The sequence below is a fragment of the Bufo gargarizans genome, chromosome 6, assembly GCF_014858855.1.
Source record: "Bufo gargarizans isolate SCDJY-AF-19 chromosome 6, ASM1485885v1, whole genome shotgun sequence".
In the NCBI taxonomy this organism is placed as follows: Eukaryota; Metazoa; Chordata; class Amphibia; order Anura; family Bufonidae; genus Bufo; species Bufo gargarizans.
Window position 1 is genome coordinate 350,958,615 of NC_058085.1, and position 21,419 is coordinate 350,980,033.

Below are 21,419 nucleotides of genomic sequence, written 5' to 3' on the forward strand. Positions count from 1 at the left end.
CAGCACTAGTAATATATAGTATCTGTAAGTGATCAAGACTGATCGCAATCAGATCTATATCAGTACATTAGGGTCACCTTAGGCTCTACAAAAAACGCAGGCCTGATCTTGTGCGCACACTTGCGTTCAGTCCGCCCCACCGCAGTGACAGAAATGTTTTTTTTATGATCACTGCAAAAACACTGTAAAATCGCTGCGGCGCTATAATGATCACTTTTGAGCTTTTTGAATCTTAATTAGCGATCGCAGCGTTTTTTTTTTTTTGCACATTTTTTGGCAGAGATTTTTTCATCCACATTGATCGATGCGAAAGAAATCTGTGCCGTTAATTTTTTCTTTCAGCCCAGAGGCTGAACGAAAAAAAAATATCTCATTACCCGTATGCTCAATATGAGGCCTCATGCACACGACCGTGCCGTTTTTTTGCGGTCTGCAATGGGCAATTTTCAAGTAGGGGCCGGAGAACCCCTTTAATGATATCTCCAGTTAAATAGAAATTACAGACACGACTTTCACAATGTATTATATTTTGATTTTATTTAGTTTTATTGCTGAATCTACAGACTACTAGCCAGAGTAAGTAAGCATATTTCTACACGATGTGAGACAAGTGTTTGTTATTTTATTTAGTGTTCTTATTGTTACTATAACAGCGTTATTGCTTTATCAGGATCTTTGCTTCTGTTGCAGGGTTGTAGGTTCTGATACAACCGGTACAACCGGGTCTCATCTTGAATTTTCAGACTTTTCTGCTGCCAAATAACAGAAGAAAGGTTATAAACAGATTAGTAGCATAAGCAAACTATACTTTTAATAGGGTAAAGGACTTTTTAGCACGGGCTGACTGAGCAGGCAATCGTAGTGAACGAACCATTCATTCTTAATAATTGCCTGTTTGCCAGACGAGTTTAGAGCTGCAGATCAACTCCTCTGTATGTAGGGGACAAGAGATCACTATTGTGATTGTCTTTGGCCTCATCCACTTTATCTGACATTTATGCAGGAAAAAGTGGAACAGGTACATTAAGTATATAATGCTTATTCTGAACACCATATTTTTCAATGTATTTACACCAGAAAACTGGCAAAAATACATTGATAAATCTCCTCTTTTATCACAAAGCTAGCTGCCTGAAGCCACCACTAGGGGGAGCTCAGTGAATAGGAATTAATACAACTACCGTGAAGCGGGAATAATCTCTTTGCATTGAGCTTCCCCTAGTGGTGGCTGTGTGAAAATGCTGTGTTTTTGCATGGGGAAGAGAAGAGCAAGTTCTTTCTGTATAGACCTCATAATAGTTGTGTGGTCTGCCTCTATTGCAGGTACACCACCGCACATCAGTGATACTTTCACTCGATGAACGAAGACACCTTTACAAAGGTCAATTACTAGGAAGAAGTGTACAGATAATTGACCTGATAATTTGCCTGTGTGAAGAGACATTGGGGGAATTTATCAAAGCTCTGCACTCCAGAATTCTGGCTTCAAAAAGTTGCAAAAGTAAGGCTTTGGGATGTTTTGGAGGTACTTGCACAAAATTTTACTACTTGTAAAATAGCAATTACAACACTCACTTAAAGGTTGTCTCACTTCAGTAAGTTGCATTTATCATGTAGAGAAAATTAATACAAGACACGTACTAATGTATTGTGATTATCTATATTGCTTCCTTTGCTGGCTGGATTTATTTTTCCATGACATTATCCACTGCTTGTCTCCATGGTTACAGACCACCCTGCAATCCATCAGTGGTGGTCGTGCTTGCACACTATAGAAAAAAGTGTCAGCCTCTTTTGTATTTGTGAAGAAAGAGAAAGGTAAGGGTTAATCAGATCTTATGGAGACAGATCCAGAAGATCAGAAAAAGCTAGAGGCGCCAGTGAATTGGTAGTACGTATTGTTAATGAGAAAAAGGAAGTAAGGTGCATGGAGGATACGGTCTATGGGCGGGAAGGCTGCTCGCGGGTTGTACCATGCAGATATAAAATTGTCATGTAAAACAAATATAAGAAGAAGAAACAAATAGGATTTTAAAACATTTGATCCTTATATCTGTTCTAACCCGATTTGCGAGTTTAACCTGTCACGAGGGTGTCAAGAGCCACGCCTGACTCCGTTATACCCGGGGTCAGGAAGTTGCAGCGGGTGGCTGCGCGCTCTATGTAGAAAGATAGGGCTGTTTCTTTATGGTAGCTTTCTGGGTTTGCCTTGCAACCCTTTTTGTCTCACTCAGGGATCCGTAGCTTCTTCTCCTCAGCTGTTTCTTATCCAGCACTCCCAACCTCCTTATATTCCCCTCTCCCACTTCTCTGGTTGCCAGATATAGAGCTTCCTGCCTGGACTTCTATACTGACCCACTGGAGCTAAGTAGCTGAGATTCCTGGTTGTTGTTCCAGAGCGTTTCCCTCCAGATCCCGGTTGGGCTTTTGTTGTCTGCTGTTGTCGCCCACCTGGGATTATATGTTTTGTCTGTATTGTCTGTCCTCTCTTTGGTGTTTTCCTTTAGTGTTAGTGGTGCGGACTAGTGTTCCCACCGCCCTATTCACTACGCAGGGCTCATCTTAGGGAAAGCCAGGGTTTAGGCACGTGATTGGCGTACGGGTGAGGAACCCGTCTAGGGACGTCAGGGCAGTCAGGTGCCAGCCTCTACGTGAGTTAGGGGTCACCACCTTTCCCTCTCCCTTGGACAGGGCCTTCCCTTTTCCCTCCCCTTGCATCACGTATGTGATCGGCACGCTGGTCATGACATAACCACTACTTTTTTCATACTATATATAGGAGGCCACTTTTACTCGGATTTAATTACGGGCTTGGCTACCCCAACTAATAGCATTTAAAGGGATTTGGCGCTCTTGGGTGGGACTAAGAACAGGTTGTACCCAGTGGGTTAACCATACGAGCCCACTGCATTCAGCCTCTCTTGTGGCCAGGACCATGGGAGCTCACTTAGGCTAGTTATTTTTCCTATATTGTGCAAGCACGACCACCGCTGATGGATTGCAGGGTGGTCTGTAACCATGGAAACGAGCAGTGGATAATGTGATGGAAAAATGAATCCAGCCAGCAAAGGAAGCAATATGGATACTCACAATACAATAGTAAGTGGCTTGTATTAACTTTCTCTACATGATAAATGCCACTTACTGAAGTGAGACAACCCTTTTAAGTTTTGAAAAGTAGGTGTGTTAGTTATGTTAATTAGTTACATTCGAGATTCATCATTGAGACTTACTTTTGTTGGCACAAAGTAAACCAAGGTAGACCCCAAATAAAAACGATTTCAGATATTGCCTCATGACAAATTCCCTCATTGTCTGATAGAGTAGACACATACATGGACCTTGGTGTAATTTGTTCAGCCATGCTAAGTTTCATTTTATGTACACAAATTTGAAATCTATTTCCTATAGATTAGATCATTTAAAAGCAAGTGCGGATTTATTTACCATTACTGCAAGGGTGGTTGTACTCCACAGAAACATTTTCATCTGGAAGAAAGAAGAAGCATAATTACGATCTACCATATATTGTCAAATTTAGAACAATCATATACGCTAAAAAAACATACAGTAGGTCGGCCAAGTTAATTGGAAGGAATTGTATAGTTGTATGGTACAATTTAAGGAGTAGGAAAGGAGAGGTTTACCTGTCTCATAATAATCGTAGAGGGATACTGTAGCTGGTTTTAGGTCTTTCACCACACTGTCCTGTTCCACGATGAAGGAGAGGTTTACTGGATTGTGGTCAATCTAAAGTAAGATAATAATCCCATAAGAGAAGCCTTTATGAATCTGAAGTACCCAAAGATTTAGAAACCCCCTTAAAAAAAAAAAATATTATAATAAACAATCTAACAAATTAGCTAAAGACCAGTGGTGTTCTTGGAGGTAACCTTATGGTAGAGTTTTAGACTTTAACAAGTGATGACCTTTCCTCAGGATAGGCCATCAGTATCTGATCCGACACTCTGTACCCCTGACGTTACTCAGGCACCAGGAGCACCCAGTTCCGGCCACTGTGTTGTGGACTGATCTTGTTACTGCCGTGCGGCTCTGATTCATTTCAATAGGATCAGCACTACAGTAATGAGTTTTTTCCACTACACAGTAGACAGAGCTGTGTACTTCCCATTCCAACGTCTAGTGCCAGAGCTATTGGGCACCTGAGTGGCGGGGGTGTGGGGTTCTGGAAAAAATAAATGGTGAAATGCCCCACTTAAAGGCTATTCATATATTTGATTAATTAGCTTAGAAGATTGCTAAGGTGAGGAGAGGGTGGAGATGGAGACCAAGCTCTCCTTTTACTGTTGATGGCACTCTACAGCCTGCTATGTACAGTATGTAAAGCTTCTACAGAGGCTGCAGATATCAAACAATGCAATTTTTTAAATAAAACTCTATTGCAAAAATACTTGTGCATGTAAAGGAAACCCGTCACCAGGATTTTGTGTATAGAGCTGGGGACATGGGCTGCTAGATGGCCACTAGCACATCTGCAATACCCAGTCCCCATAGCTCTCTGCGCTTTTATTGTGTTAAAAAACCTTTTTGATCAATATGCAAATTATCTGATATGAGTCCTGTATCCGGAGATGAGACCAGCAGAAAGGAGCCCAGCACCGCCCCGCGTCCTCCGAATCTCCTCCTTGCTGGCTGACGTCACAGAGCTAGCGCATGCGCTGTGTCGGCATCATGTTCATTCCCTGTGCTGGCATCAGCACAGGGAACGAACACTGCATGCGCTAGCTCGCGCATCGCGAGATTTCGGCGCTCCAGCTCTGTGACGTCAGCCAGCAAGGAAGAGATTCGGAGGACGCGGGGCCGTGCTGGGCTCCTTTCTGCTTGACTCATCTCCGGATACAGGACTCATATTAGGTCATTTGCATATTGATCAAAAAGGTTTTTTAACACAATAAAAGCACACAGAGCTATGGGGACTGGGTATTGCAGATGTGCTAGCGGCCATCTAGCAGCCCATGTCCCCAGCTCTATGCACAAAATCCTGGTGACAGGTTCCCTTTAAGTTATAAAAGTTATAAAAAGAATCTGGAGTTAAAATGCAGCAATGAATAATACGGACCTGGTCCAAGTACAAAGTCACCACATCAGTCTGGATTTCACTTCTCTTTATTAACTTGTCCTGCTCCAGCTGTGAAGAAAAAATGGGGTTACAAATGGTTTTGCAGTGGAAGGAACACATTTTAATAATGCAATCTATTAATATTTGATATGGGTTCAGCGTTATTTCTGCACAGGAGGACCTTCGTTTAGCAACGATTTTGCTTTTTTTTATTTTAAGAAACCGATTGTTTTATTGGATTAAATTCAGTCTGATTTCTGTAGACCCTTAATGGTGGCCTTTAGGTTTGCACCATATTATGATTATCAGATTATTACACAAGGTGAAGTATTTTCCTTATTTTCTAAAACTGTATTTTCTGTCTTTTCTCTCACAAGAGGTGTAAGTCAATGCTCTTGAAATTTGACGGTTATGAATCTCCTCCGGCCATGTACCATTTATAATACTCGTTTCTTCCAGGGGTCTTTTGGGGACATTCAGGAAACCAGGCCTGGAAAAGACTGCTGCTTCTGCATCTCCATAGCTATGCCATTGTTCATACAGTTATACCTTTAAATATTTGGCTAAAATATTCACAATGAGGAGACTCCAAGTGCAGTCTACACTACAGTGCATCCGAGGGTTCAGTGACCAGCAGCACGCCAGCCATTGTGAAACTGCAGCTTCCTGCATGCTCCATTGACTTCATGTGTGTATGGTGGAAGTTGTAGTTTCACAGTCACTGGAGTGCTTGTGGTTCCTTACCTCTGGTGTAATCATTGGGTTCTGTATAAAGAGGTGCTTAATTCTGTCACTTACTTTCCTTACTGTGCTCTTCACCGGAATGTAGCCAGAAACCATCTTGACTTCAATAACGGCCATGTTCGATTTCTCCCGAGTACCGGTATAACTGTAAGAATAGAAATCCAGACATGACATGTACAGTCATACATTTATATCCATTTTGGTTAATATGAGAAGAAAATTGACAGCATTGAGAATATTTAGTAGTTAGGTGTAATAATTTTATAGATTTTGATAGATGAATTGATTGTTCATGATTAGAAATTCCCATACATGGTGTAAAAGAGTAGAAGAATTAAAAAAAACTAACAAAAAAACCACATAAGCAAACTCACGAGGCAGTGATAAGAATTTCAAATTTTGTCACAGGATCCCCCAGACATTTTCTTCTTGAAGATGATTTTACACTTAAAGAGAAGGCGGCCACACCTTTCGGAGGAGGGATATTGTACCTTAATACGGCCTGTGATTTAAAAAAGCAATTTTCCATCAAAAAAGGAATAGATCTATAGCACCATAGAAAAGCATATCATCCCAATTCACATTCAGATGCAGAACACTGTATATAGTGTTCTGCAGGCAACTAAGTATGATACCTTTATAGGGTTTGTTCATTGACCTTTTAGGCCATATTGAGCTGATACACAAAAGAGTGCAGATCTGATCCAGGGTCGACTCCCAAGGCCCACATTAATACTAAGTGGAGCATTACCTTCTAAGGGTGGGTTCACATCATGTTTTATGCCTCCATTTGACGTATGTTACAAAAAAGGCAGCACACCACGTTCTTGTATCCTGCACAGTTCGGTAAAAAAAAGTATACTTTTTTTTACAATGGTACAATGGAACTCTATGGTGAACAGATGCCACTGTATGACATCAGTCTGAGGCATCAATTTAATGTATACGCTTTTTGTACACCTTAAACGGATGGGAGAAACGTAATGTGAACCCACTCTAAGACATATGTAATATCAAAAGTATATCCCATAAATGTCTTAAAGCTACCGATTCCACTTTCAGTCCTCCAACTTATTGGAAGCATGGGGTGGGAAGGTGACCTTCCACTTCCAATAATCACTCCAGAGAGGAGGAGACTATGCATGAATGTGGCTCTCTCCATCATATTGTCGGTCAAGGTAACAGTCCATGAGAGGACGGGATACTTGCATCAACTGAGAATGGTAATAAAGTTGAGTTCAGGAGGGCACCTGCTACCGTTCACAAGGGTTCTGCAGTTTGTTCAAACTGATGATCTATCCTCCGGCTAGATCATCAGCATCCGATCGGCGGGGGTCCGACACCGGGCACCCCCGCTTATCAGCTGTTTGAGAAGGCAGCCGTGCTCCAGGAGTACCGCGGCCTTCTCACTGTTTACTGCAGGCTCAGTGACGTCACGACTAGTATCAATGGCCTGGGCGGGGCTAAGCTCTTTTCACTTGAATGGAGCTTAGCCCCGCCCAGGCCAGTTGATATTGTGACGTCACTGGGCCTGCGGTAAACAATGAGAAGGCTGTGGCGCTCCTGGAGCGCCGCTGCCTTTTCAAACAGCTGATTGGCGGGGGTCCCGGGGGTCCCGGGTGCCTGCCGATCAGATGCTGATGATCTATCTAGAGCAGCGGTCCCCAACCGCCGGGCTGCGGCCCAGGACCGGGCCCTGGAGGATGGTTTGCCGGGCAGCGGCAATCAGGGCAGTCTTTAACGCTGTCCTAATGAAGCGCTTCCATTATGGAAGCGCTTCATTAGTACAGAAGGACCAGGAAGCGGTGAAGGATCTGTACTCACCACTTCCTGGTCCTCGGCTCGGCTATCGGCTGTGCAGGGCTGCGCACAGCGTGAGGTCTCTCTGTGACCTCACACTGTGCGCCAATACACAGCCGACAGCAGAATGAATGAAGAGGATCGCGATGGTGACTAGGAGCAGGAGAGGTAAGTGTTTATTTTATTTTATTTGCACTGGGGGCTGATGGCTGACTTGGGGGAAATTGGGCTGACATGAGGGGCTAATGGGGAGCTTATGGCTGACATGAGGGGCTAATGGGGGGCTTATGGCTGACATTAGGGGCTAATGGGGGCTTATGGCTGACATGAGGGGCTAATGGGGGCTTATGGCTGACATGAGGGGCTAATGGGGGGCTTATGGCTGACATGAGGGGCTAATGGGGGGCTTATGGCTGACATGAGGGGCTAATGGGGGCTTATGGCTGACATGAGGGGCTAATGGGGTCTTATGGCTTACATGAGGGGCTATTGGGGGCTTATGGCTTACATGAGGGGCTATTGGGGGCTTATGGCTGACATGAGGGGATAATGGGGGCTTATGGCTGACATTGGGGAGGTTTATGGCTGACATTGGGGGGGTTTATGGCTGACATTGGGGGCTGATAGATGGCTAAAGGTTTGGGGGTCTGACCTTATTGTTCTCCTCCTAAAACTAGGTGCATCAAATAGGGCGAAAAATTCGGTACAGTGCAGCAGAGACCAGTGCAGCAGAGACCATAGTCAGTTTATATAGTCGTTATATAGTGTTATATATTTTAATATGCACCTTGTGTTTTGTTATGCGCATGAATCAGTCTGTCTTGCATGAAACCGGTCCTTGGTGCAAAAAAGGTTGGGGACCACTGATCTAGAGGATAGATCATCAGTTTAAACAAACTGCAGAACCTCTTTAATTGATGCTTAGAGCATTAGATTATTATATACCCATCAGACGACCATAAGAAGTGGCCCCTTGAGCATCGGCACACAGGGAAATTTCCCTGTAAGGCCTATGGCCAGTCCACCCCTATAACAGCCTATCATTTCTAAACCCTGCATACATGTAAGATCACCTCCCTAACTCTTGTACTCCTTTCTAGAGTGGCAAACAGGGATAAATGGACCACGTTTCTTCTGGTATATAAGGGAACTAGAGATAGCTACACATTGAACCATTATTACTTGCCCATTACTGATGCTAAACTGTGTGCCACTCCTCTCTGACATGGAAACCTGTGTCCAAATGTTTGGAGACCACACAGAATTACATTGTGCACTAGATGTGTCTCATGCACTTAGTTTGTGTCTTGGTTTTGCGGTATCACCAATTTCTACTGAAATCTGCACCGGTGCAGTAAAAAGCAGCATTCAATCATGCTTCTATTTTGCCAAAATTACTGCAGATGGTATATCATCTCCCAAGTGAGTACACTGTAAGAGAAAAACTAACAGGATTAGGTGAGAAGGGAAATCCCAAGGATGCCTTTATCTGAATACAATGTATATGGTTTAGGAGAGAAAGTGTGATAGTGATACAGTATATGTGTTTTATATACTACAGATGCATACAGTGGATATAAAAAGTCTACACACCCCTGTTAAAATGTCAGGTTTCTGTGATGTAAAAAAATTAGCCAAAGATAAATCATTTTAGAACCTTTTCCACCTTTAATGTGACCTATAAACTGTACCACTCAATTGAAAAAAAAACTGAAATCTTTTAGGTGGAGGGAAGAAAACAAAAAATAATAATAATGTGCTTATAACTAGGGATGTAGCTGTGTTCAGAATTAAGCAATCACATTCAAAATCCTGTTAAATAGGAGTCAGCATACACCTGCCAGCATTTAAAGTGCCTCTGATTAACCCCAAATAAAGTTCCGCTGCTCTAGTTGGTCTTTCCTGAAATTTTCTTAGTCGCATCCCACAGCATAAGCCGTGGTCCACAGAGAGCTTCCAAAGCATCAGAGGGATCTCATTTTTAAAAGGTATCAGTCAGGAGAAGGGTACAAAAGAATTTCCAAGGCATTAGATATACCATGGAACAGTGAAGACAGTCATCCTCAAGTGAAGAAAATATGACACAACAGTGACATTACCAAGAACTGGACGTCCCTCCAAAATTGATGAAAAGACAAGAAAAAAACTGGTCTGGGAGGATACCAAGAGGCCTACAGCAACATTAAAGGAGCTTCAGGAATATCTGGCAAGTACTGGCTGTGTGGTACATGTGACAACAATCTCCCGTATTCTTCATATGTCTGGGCTATGGGGTAGAGGGGCAAGACGAAAGCCTTTTCTTACGAAGAAAAACATCCAAGCCAGGCTACATTTCGCAAAAACACATCTGAAGTCTCCCTAAAGCATGTGGGAAAAGGTGTTATGGTCTGATGAAACCAAGTTTGAACTTTTTGGCTATAATTCCAAAAGATATGTTTGGCGCAAAAACAACACTGCACATCACCAAATAAACACCATACCACAGTGAGGCTGGTGGTGGCAGCATCATGCTTTGGGGCTGTTCTTCTTCAGCTGGAACTGGGGCCTTAGTTAAGTTAGAGGGAATTATGAACAGTTCCAAATACCAGTCGATATTGGCACAAAACCTTCAGGCTTCTGCTGCAAAGCTGAACATGAAGAGGAACTTCATCTTTCAGCATGATAACGACCCAAAGCATACATCCAAATCAACAAAGGAATGGCTTCACCAGAAGAAGATTAAAGTTTTGGAATAGCCAGCCAGAGCCCAGACCTAAATCCGATTGAAAATCTGTGGGGTGATCTGAAGAGGGCTGTGCACAGGAGATGCCCTCGCAATCTGACAGATTTGGAGTGTTTTTGCCAAGAAAAATGGGCAAATCTTGCCAAGTCAAAATGTTGCTATGCTGATAGACTCATACCCAAAAAGACTGAGTGCTGTAATAAAATCAAAAGGGGCTTCAACAAAGTATTAGTTTAAGGATGTGCACACTTCTGCAACCATATTATTTTATTTTTATATTTTTTCTTTCCTCTTCCTAAAAGATTTCAGTTTGTTTTTCAACTGAGTTTTACAGTTTATAGGTCACATTAAAGGTGGAAAAAGTTCTGAAATGATTTATCTTTGTCTCATTTTTTTACATCACAGAAACCTGACATTTTAACAGGGGTGTGTAGACTTTGTATATCGACTGCATAATGTTGGCCATTGAATTGCTCATTTTAGAGCAAAGGGATGAAAATGTGACCCTATCTCTAAAGCAGAAATATGTACAACCAATAAATTCTAGTGAAGGCCTGCCATTAACCTTTCTACAACTCAGGTTGCAAAAAATGCTGTAATATGTGGTCTACAGAATAAGATGCCCTTTCTAAAAATATATTCCTTAACCCCGTAAACCACAAAGATCAAGGAAAAGTGGCCACCCCTCTCCAAAGCTTATGTGATCCTTTAGTACTTTGGAGTCTATGTAGGCTGCTGATAAAGCATCTCCCATAGCTTAATAGTCTAGGTTTGTCTTTAACAGAAACAGAAGTTTGTTTGCAAGAAACCTGAGGCACACATATACCCTTAGAGTACTTTCACACTAGCGTTTTTATTTTTCGATTTTGAGTCACAGGGGCTCAATACCGGAAAAAAAATGATCAGTTTTATCCTAATGCATTCTGAATGGAGAGCATTCTGTTCAGTATTTATCAGGATGCATCAGTTCAGTCCCTCTTATGTTTTTTGGCCGGAGAAAATACCGAAGCATGCTGTATTTTTCTCTCCGGCCAAAAATCATAAACACTTGCCGGAATGCCGGATCTGATATTAATTTCCATTAAAATGCATTAAAATTGACGCATTGAAAGATCCGTTCTTCCGGTCTGAGCATGCGCAGAGCTTTAAATCTGTGAAAAAAATTAATACCGGATCCGTTTTTCCGGATGACACCGGAGAGACGGATCCTATATTTCAATGCATTTGGTCAGACGGATCAGCATCCGGATCATTCTGACAAATGCCATTCGTTTGCGTCCGGATTGCCGGATCCGGCAGGCAGTTCGTCTGCCACAAGTGTGAAACTACCCTTAGATTATCAGGAACGATAACTCAAGGTCACCACATAATGATTAGAATACTAGGAACCACTAATTTTTCAGTTCAGGTTGAGTTCAGTATCTTTCTGCTTACCTGAACAAAGACACAACCACTCCCCGTTGATGTCACAGTGTAGTCTCCAGGAACATTAGCTAGAGTTGCCTTTTGGAGAAGGAGACGGTTATTCTTGTCCACATGGAATTGCTCATGGAATCCCGACTTGGAATTGACGGCCACAGTCATGTCTCCTTTGTCAGAAAATGTCACTGCTGAATACTGGGCCAGGGCCTGAAGAGCCACTACCGTGTCCTTCAAAAGGAAAAGTTGATAATTTAAAGAGTAACTACTAAACAAAGTGAGATCCTGGAAATAAACCAAATGAACAAAAATGCAAAAATAGGTTGAATGAATCATTATCTTCAAACCACCTGGAAATTAAAACATTTTGAGGGTTTACATACAGAAATTAGCCTGATGATCACACAGATCTATGTACTTGGGAACTCTTTACATACTAGTACAGTGATACATTATAATAGAGATGACTGATTTTGCAGGTTACTCACATTAGACAAAAAAGGGGGGAAAAAAACTGCCATTTTTAGCAGGAATGGGTAGCTTAATGTGTATCAGAGCCTCTGACCATCCCACAATGTCAGAGAAAATAAGTATCGCGCATGTTGGAATCCTTTCAGTATTTTTTTAAAATAAAATACTAAATGGATCTTTCCTCTTTAATTATATTACTTTCTATATCCTTGTAATGTAGTGAGTTAGGAATAGTTAGTTAACATATACAAAGCCATTGTTCTGTGTCAGACGACCACAAAGTGATCACACTCACACGACATGCATACTGCTCACTGGACATAATTGGGAGGAGGGGCTGAAAGGTACAAATCTTTGTGCACAAAGACAAAGAACTCAGCTCCGATGAGAACATCATCCAGATAGGATGTTGTAGGTCACGATCATTTACATGTATTACCATAGGGTGTTGGCCATGTGCTAAATGGGTAGCATGGTGACTGTAGCTCCCCCCTTTGTGTTGAAGGCCTGGTGTCATCACAGTAGGCAGGAATACACAGACAGTGAGCCCTAATAGGAATGGCACATTCTAAACATATCAAGAAAAATAACTGAAATAAAGTGGCCATGGGAAATGCTCAAAAACCCCAAACACTGTAGTGTGTTTATAACCGGGGGGAGCAATTCCTCTGCATGTGATCTGTTGCTAACGGCAATCCCCAGCAAAAATGCATACAATGGAGGATGTCGGCAGCGGACCACATGCACTACAACGGTATCCTACACAAGACGGGAGAATGTGTGGACGCAAATATAAAAATACATAAGTCACTGCGAAAGGTGCACCACATTGATATGCAACTGACAACAATGGCTAATCCCTGAAGCTGATATTAAGAACTGAGACTTTAGCCAATGTATTCCTGTCAGGAACACATCAGAGCCCTATTGCAGCCTTTGCTGCATCTGTTATTGTTAAAAACAAGCTTTAAATACTTAATACATTTTCTGGCTATTAAAAAACACCAATTATTGGCAATATTCTCCATCTTGGGCCTCTGCAGAGGCCCAAGATGGAGAATATTGCAGAAAATTGTAGTTTTTTAAAAGCCAAGTATTTCAAGCTTGTTTTTAACAATACCAGATGCAGCAAAGGCTGCAATATTAAGTACTTTGCCCAAAAAATGTGCTTTTTTAAATAACAGAATATGATAGCAGTATATAACGCTTTAATTTCACACTGACAGATGCAGACAAGGCCGCAAAATAAGTATTTTGCCCAAAATGGGTGTTTTTTGAATAACAGAATATGACAGCAGTATATAATGCTTGAATTTCACACGTACAGATGCAGCAAGGGCTGTAAAATTTAGTATTTTGCCCAAAAAGGATGTTTTTTTAAAACCCAGAAAATTATAGCTGTTTTTCTAGATTAAATTGCACACTCACTAATGCGGCAGAGGCCCCACATGGAGGGTATTGCCAAAAATGGGTGTTTTTTAAAAGCCAGAAAATTATTGAAGTATTTAAAGCTTGTTTTTAACAATCACAGATGCAGCAAAGGCTGCAATATTAACTATTTTGTCCAAAATGGGTTTTTTTTAATAACAGAATATGACAGCAGTATATAATGCTTGAATTTCACACGTACAGATGCAGAAAGGGCTGTAAAATTGAGTATTTTTCCCAAAAAGGGTGTTTTTTAAAACCCAGAAAAATATAGCTGTATTTCTAGCTTAAATTGCACACTGACTAATGCTGCATAGGCACAAGATGTAGGATATTGCCAAAAATGGGTGTTTTTTTTAACCCAGATTATTATTGCAGTTTTTCAAGCTTGGACTTCAATGTCACAAAAGCACATATGCAGTGCTGGTGCACTGAGCTTGTAGAAAATAGCTGCCATGGCCCACCTAACTAACAGACGGATAAAAGTTCTTACTGTCACTGGGCTCAGGGCAGGGTAAAAAGATTGTGCGCTGCACCACCAAAACTAAATCTATGTAGATCGCTGAGTTAACGAGCACTTCTGATTAAAGATTCTTTCCTATTCTCTCCCTCACAGCAGCAGCATCCTCTTACTACACTAGTAACAGCAGAGTGACGTGCAGCGCTATGTGACTCCAGCTTATATAGAGGCTGGGTCACATGCTGCACTGGCCAATCACAGCCATGCCATTAGTAGGCATGGCTGTGATGGCTTCTAAGGGCACAGAGTTAAACACTTGTTGATTGGCTGCTCTGCAGCCTTTCAAAAAGTGCCAACAAATCCGAACCCAAACTTTTACTGAAATGTTCGGATTCGGGTCCACGGTCCAAAAATCTTAAAGTTCTGTACGGGTTCGCTCAACCCTAGTAGGAACCCATGCCACTCTGAGATACCTTGACGATGGTGCAAAAGGGCTCCGATGTGTTCCTGACTGGAATACATTGGCTAAAGTCTCAGTTCTTAACATCAGCTTGAGGGATTAGCCAGTGTTGTCAGTTGAATATCATTGCGGTGCACCTATCGCAGTGATTTATATAAAATGATGCTTTAGCCCCAAATTTTTCATTTTCACAAGGAGGAAAAAGCACCCCATAATTTGTTACCCATTTTCTCCTGAATACGGAAACACTCCATATGTGGGGGTAAACTGCTGGGGGCCACATGGCAGGATTTGGAATGGAAGGAGCGCCATATGGCCTTTGCAGCACTTTTGATAGATTAGTTTATGGGCGACAGAGATTAGTGAATTCGCTGGTTTTCAAAATTTTTGGGGATAAATTTGCTTCGATCCAAATTTCATTGCGGCGAATTACGTTAAAAAAACAGCTACTTCCTGGCTGCAGAGAGCCTTTATTGTGGCCTAGAACACTTGCAGTAACACGCATAGGGAGTCTGCTTTAGTAGTGAAAAATAGGACATGCAGATGACAGGTGTCGCTTTTAGAATCACTGCACACTTAAGTTATTTGGGCAGTCACGGGGCCAAAACTGACCAAATGACTCAAGTATGAACTCAGCCTTAGAGGTCAATGTTAGCACCAAGAAGCGCACTCCTTTTACACGGTCGTCAGCTGATTCCACATAGATGTCTACAGAATTTGTTCTATTAAACGCTTATACAAGTAGAGTTCCCCAACAGAGTGGAGAGGGTGTCAGCAATAAGTTTCTGTCGACATCACTGATTATTTTGCCCTTCCTCTGATCCGTCAGAACAATGACCCACAAAAAACGGATCCTGTGTGTGGAGCATTCACCTTCACTTGGTCAGCATTTGGTCAGTAATCCATCAGTATTGCTAATGCCCCCCCCAAAAAAACAGGAGTGGATTCAAAACAGAGATGACATGTGAACAGAATATATTTGCATGTCTTCTGTGTTTTGTACCCACTCCTGCTTTTAGCTAACAAATCACAAGCCAATTCTGATGGGACCATACAGGCCTTACAGCTACTACACAGACAGGATCCGTTGTGCGCCTCCTTTTGACTTCCTTATGACAGATCAGAGGAAGGGTCAAATAAATGATGATGTCAGCCAAGCCAAAAAGGCTAAATAGTGGCACAGCCATGAAGTAGGGAGGGTGGTAACAGCATGAGAAGTCCACAGAGTGGGCCTATAACATAGTGGTGAGGTGAAAGCAGCATGAGGAGACCACAGAGTGGTCCAATGACAGAGTCTGTATGTGGCGGCAGCATCAGGAGGCCACAGAGTGGCAAGGTGACATAAAGTGGAGGTGGCAGCAGCATCAGGAGGCCACAGAGTGGCTAGGTGACATAGTGTGGAGGTGGCGGCAGCATTATAAAGTCGGAGAGTGGCACAATGACAGAGTGTGGAGGTGGCGGCAGCATCAGGAGTCCACAGACTGGCATAATGACAGAGTGGCAAGGTGACATAGTGGTGAGGTGAAAGCAGCACAAGGAGACAACAGAGTGGCCCAATAACAGAGTCTGTAGGTGGTGGAAGCATTAGGAGGCCGCAGAATAGCTAGGTGACATAGTTTGGAGGTGGCTGCAGTATCAGGAGGCCACAGAGTGGCAAGGTGGCATAGAGTGGAGGTAGGAGCAGCATGAGAAGGCCCCAGAGTGGCAAGGTGACATAGTTTGGAGGTGGTGGCAGCATCAAGAGGCCACAGAGTAGCACAATGACAGAGTGTGTAGGTGGTGGCAGCATGAGAAGACCACAAAGTGGCAAGGTGACATAGTGGTAAGGTGAAAGCAGCATGAGGAGACCACAGAGTGGTCCAATTACAGTCTGTAGGTGGTGGCAGCATCATGAGGCTGCAGAGTAGCTACGTGACATAGTTTGGAGGTGGTGGCAGTATCAGGAGGCCACAGAGTGGCTAAGTGACATAGTGTGGTGGTGGTGGCAGCATCAGGAAGCCACAGAGTGGCAAGGTGACATAGTTTGGAGGTGGCTGCAGCATCAGGAGGCCACAGAGTGGCTAGGTGAGATAGTGTGGAGGTGACGGCAGCATCAGGTGGCCGCAGAGTGGCACAATGACAGATTGGGTATGTGGCAGCAGCATGAGAAGACCACAGAGTTGCAAGGTGACATAGTGGTGAGGTGAAAGCAGCATGAGGAGACCACAGAGTGGCCCAATCACAGAGTCTGTAGGTGGTGGCAGAATCAGGAGGCCGCAGAGTGGCTAGGTTGACATAGTTTGGAGGTGGTGGCAGTATCAGGAGTAGTGTTGATCGAGCATCAAAGCTTTAAACCAGGTACCCCCTGCTCTGAAGAGGGGAGGGTGTCTGGTTCATACGAAAAGGTCAGAAATTGATGGAAACACCACCGAAATGGTTCGGGAACAACATGGGGAGGATGTCTGGATGCATCTTGGACTTCCAGGTTGCTGCTGGAAACAATGTTGTCCGATGTTGTCCGAGTAGTGCGCCACTTTTACAGACTGACACTAATACAGTTGCAAGAAAAAGTATGTGAACCCTTTGGAATGATATGGATTTCTGCACAAATTGGTCATTAAATGTGATCTGATCTTGATCTAAGTCACAACAATAGACAATCACAGTCTGCTTAAACTAATAACACACAAAAAAATTAATGTTACCATGTTTTTATTGAAAACAGCATGTAAACATTCACAGTGCAGGTGGAAAAAGTATGTGAACCTCTAGACTAATGACATCTCCAAGTGCTAATTGGAGTGAGGTGTCAGCCAACTGGAGTCCAATCAATGAGATGAGATTAGAGGTGTTGGTTACAGCTGCCCTGACCTATAAAAAACACACACCAGTTCTGGGTTTGCTTTTAACAAGAAGCATTGCCTGATGTGAATGATGCCTCGCACAAAACAGCTCTCAGAAGACCTATGATTAAGAATTGTTGACTTGCATAAAGCTGGAAAGGGTTATAGAAGTATCTCCAAAAGCCTTGCTGTTCATCAGTTCACGGTAAGACAAACTGCTGCTACTCTCCCTAGGAGTGGCCGTCCTGTAAAGATGACTTCAAGAGCACAGCGCAGACTGCTTAATGAGGTGCAGAAGAATCCTAGAGTGTCAGTTTAAGACTTACAAAAGTCTCTGGCATATGCTAACATCCCTGTTAGCGAATCTACGATACGTAAAACACTAAACAAGAATGGATTTCATGTGAGGATATCACAGAGGAAGCCACTGCTGTCCCAAAAAAAAAAAAATCTGCACGTTTACAGTTTGCACAAGAGCACCTGGGTGCTCCACAGCAGTACTGGCAAAATATTCTGTGGACAGGTGAAACCAAAGTTGAGTTGTTTGGAAGAAACCCACAACACTATGTGTGGATAAATAGGCACAGCACACCAATATCAAAACCTCATCCCAACTGTGAAGTATGGTGGTGGGGGCATCATGGTTTGGGGCTGCTTTGCTGTGTCAGGGCCTGGACGGATTGCTATCATCGAAGGAAAAATGAATTCCCAATTTTATAAAGACATTTTGCAGGAGAAATTAAGGCCATCTGTCCACCAGCTGAAGCTCAACAGAAGATGGGTGTTGCAACAGGACAACGACCAAAAGCATAGAAGTAAATCAACAACAGAATGGCTTAAACAGAAGTAAATACCCCTTCTGGAGTGGCCCAGTCAGAGTCCTGACCTCAACTCTATTGAAATGCTGTGGCATGACCTCAAGAAAGCGATTCACATCAGACATCCCAAGAATATTGCTGAACTGAAACAGTTCTGTAAAGAGGAATGGTCAATAATTACTCCTGACCATTGTGCACGTCTGATCTGCAACTACAGGAAACGTTTGGTTGAAGTTATTGCTGCCAAAGGAGGTTCAACCAGTTATTAAATCCAAGGGTTCACATACTTTTTCCACCTGTACTGTGAATGTTTACATGTTGTGTTCAATAAAAACATGGTAACATTTAATTCTTTGTGTGTTATTAGTTTAAGCAGGCTGTGATTGTCTATTGTTATGACTTAGATGAAGATCAGATCACATTTTATGACCAATTTGTGCAGAAATCCATATCATTCCAAGGGGTTCACATACTTTTTCTTGCAACTGTACGTTAAATTGTTAGAAAACATTCTTTCCTGTATATTTACTTGTATATAAAGTGCAAGTGCTGCCAAAAATTAAAAGGAAGAGGCACTCTTATACAACCTATATATCACATAATGGAGGGTCTCATTCACATTGTTGTACAATTGTTCAGGTAGTGGGACTCCTACACTCATAAAACCTATGCACAGTGGCAATGTGACATAGTTTGGAGGTAGCGGCAGCATCAGGAGGCCACAGAGTGGCTAGGTGACATAGTGTGAAGGCGGTGGCAGGATCAGGAGGCCACAGAGTAGCACAATGACAGAGTGTGTAGGTGGTGTCAGCATGAGAAGACCACAGAGTAGCAAGGTGACAAAGTCGTGAGGTGAAAGCGGCATGAGGAGACCACAGAGTGGTCCAATCACAGAGTCTGTAGGTGGCGGCAGCATCAGGAGGCCACAGAGTAGCTAGGTGACATAGTTTGGAGGTGGCTGCAGTATCAGGAGACCACAGAATGGCTAGGTGACATAGTGTGGAGGTGGCGGCAGCATCAGGAGGCCACAGAGTGGCAAGGTGACATAGTTTGGCGGTGGCGGCAGGATCAGGAGGCCACAATGTAGCTAGGTGACATAGTGTGGAGGTGGCGGCAGCATCAGGAGGCCACAGAGTAGCAAAATGACAGGAGGAGCACCCGAGGGCCTGCTGCTGAGCTGACCATCTAAAACATTAGGGGTGAGGGTCTGCTGTAGAGCTAAGGCTACTTTCACACTTGCGGCAGAGAGATCCGGCAAGCAGTTCCGTCGCCGGAACTGTCTGCTGGATCCGGGAAAACGTATGCCAACTGATGGCATTAGTAAGACTGATCAGGATCATGATCAGTCTTAAAAATGCTGAATCAGTCAAAAAAATGCATTGAAAGACGGATCCGTCTTTGCGGTGTCATCCGGAAAAACTGATCTAGCATTTCCTTTTTTCACCTTTTTTTCGGTCTGCGCATGCACAGTCCGGAAGGACGATTTCCTATGGAAAAAAATGCCGAATCTGGCATTCAGGCAAGTCTTCAAATTTTTTTGCCGGAGATAAAACCGTAGCATGCTATGGTTTTCTCTTTTGCCTGATCAGTCAAAATGACTGAACTGAAGACATCCTGATGCATCCTGAACGGATTGCTCTCCATTCAGAATGTATGGGGATATGCCTGATCAGTTCTTTTCTGATATAAAACCCCTGTGACTGAACTCTATGCCGGAAAAGAAAAAGGCTAGTGTGAAAGTACCCTAACTCTCTAAAACATTAGGGGCGAGTGCCTGCTGCTAATCTGAGCATCGAAATAATTATGGGCGAGTGCCTGCTGCTAAGCTGACTATAGAAAAGATTATGGGCGAGTGCCTGTTGCTTAGCTAACCATTGAAAAAATTATGTGAGAGCGCCTTCTGGTGAGCTGACCCTCTACAACATTATATGTGAGGGCCTTCAGGTGAGCTGACCCTCTAAAACATTATATTCAAGGGCCTGCTAGTGAGATGACCCCCTTAAAGATTGTAGGTGTGGGCCTGCTGGTGAGCTGACCCTCTAAAACATTACATGCGAGGGCCTGCTGGTGAGCTGACCCTCTAAAAGATTGTAGGTGTGGGCCTGCTGGTGAGCTGACCCTCTAAAAGATTGTAGGTGTGGGCCTGCTGGTGAGCTGACCCTCTAAAACATTACATGAGAGGGCCTGCTGGTGAGCTGACCCTCTAAAAGATTGTAGGTGAGGGCCTGCTGGTGAGCTGACCCTCTACAACATTAAGAGCGAGGGCCTGCAGGTGAGCTGACCCTCTAAAAGATTTTAGGTGAGGGTCTGCTGGTGAGCTGAACCTCTACAACATTAAGAGCGAGGGCAGACTAAAGAGCATGTTGATATGATGGAAGAGGAGGAGGACTAGAAAAGGAAGATTGAACCATATACCCTTTTCTGTGGTGGAAGGGGTGCATGGGAATACAGTGTGTTCAATACATTATAAAAAAAACACATTTAAAGTGCCTTTATGTTCAGCCGCTTTCCTCTGGTGGAGTAGAGAAGTCAGGGGCAATCCAGGCCTTGTTTATTTTTATAACAGTCAGCCTGTCGGCATTTTCAGTTGACAGGCGGAGGCATTTATCAGTTATTATGCCCCCAACAGCACTAAATACCTGCTCTGACAAAACGCTGGCGGCAGGGCAGGCCAGCACTTCGAAGGTGTAGAGCGCCAGTTCGTGCCACGTGTCCAGCTTGGACATCCAGTAGTTGTAAGGCAAAGAGGGATTATTGAAGACGCTGACATATGTCGGTCTGCTATGTACTCCTTCACCATCTTCCAAAACTTTTCTCTTCTTGTGACACTAGGCCGCGCATCAGGGTGAGGTTGCTGGCGAGCTGTCACGAAACTGTCCCAGGCCTTGGAGAGTGTTGCCTCGCTTTTCAACAGAAAGTGCGAGGACAGGGATGCGAGTTCCAGGTTCGCATTCTCCTTTAAATATAGTCCTATGGCTGAACGCACTTATTCTGCGATATTTTGAGGAGAGATGCGACTCTGAATGAACTCACTGAACGCAAACCACTTATATCCTTCAGGAAAAGCCATACAATTAAGGATAAGCTTGTAAGGAGCAGGTTTGCTCCTATTAAAAGCAATAATTGGCTATCAGTGGAAAGCTGTTCACTGTGTAAATATAACTCCCCCAAAAAGTGTATTCATTTTGCATGGAT

The 21,419-nt window shown here is 43.3% G+C and overlaps 1 protein-coding gene across 3 annotated transcripts in view; it reads right to left on the reverse strand.

Annotated features, from left to right (window-relative positions):
* Positions 1-520: 520 nt before the first annotated feature.
* Positions 521-21,419, reverse strand: part of LOC122942295 (alpha-2-macroglobulin-like) — a 186,263-nt gene continuing 165,364 nt past the window's right edge. For 2 of the 3 annotated variants that reach the window (XM_044299829.1, XM_044299828.1), the window contains exons 30-36: positions 11,781-11,996; positions 6,199-6,326; positions 5,879-5,969; positions 5,081-5,149; positions 3,648-3,750; positions 3,448-3,489; positions 521-752 (exon numbers count right to left, since the gene is read on the reverse strand). In XM_044299829.1, coding sequence (XP_044155764.1) covers positions 727-752; positions 3,448-3,489; positions 3,648-3,750; positions 5,081-5,149; positions 5,879-5,969; positions 6,199-6,326; positions 11,781-11,996 — 675 coding nt within the window. In that variant the 3' untranslated portion in view covers positions 521-726. The remainder of the gene's footprint in view (positions 753-3,447; positions 3,490-3,647; positions 3,751-5,080; positions 5,150-5,878; positions 5,970-6,198; positions 6,327-11,780; positions 11,997-21,419) is intronic. The other variant, XM_044299830.1, reaches the window with a different exon arrangement.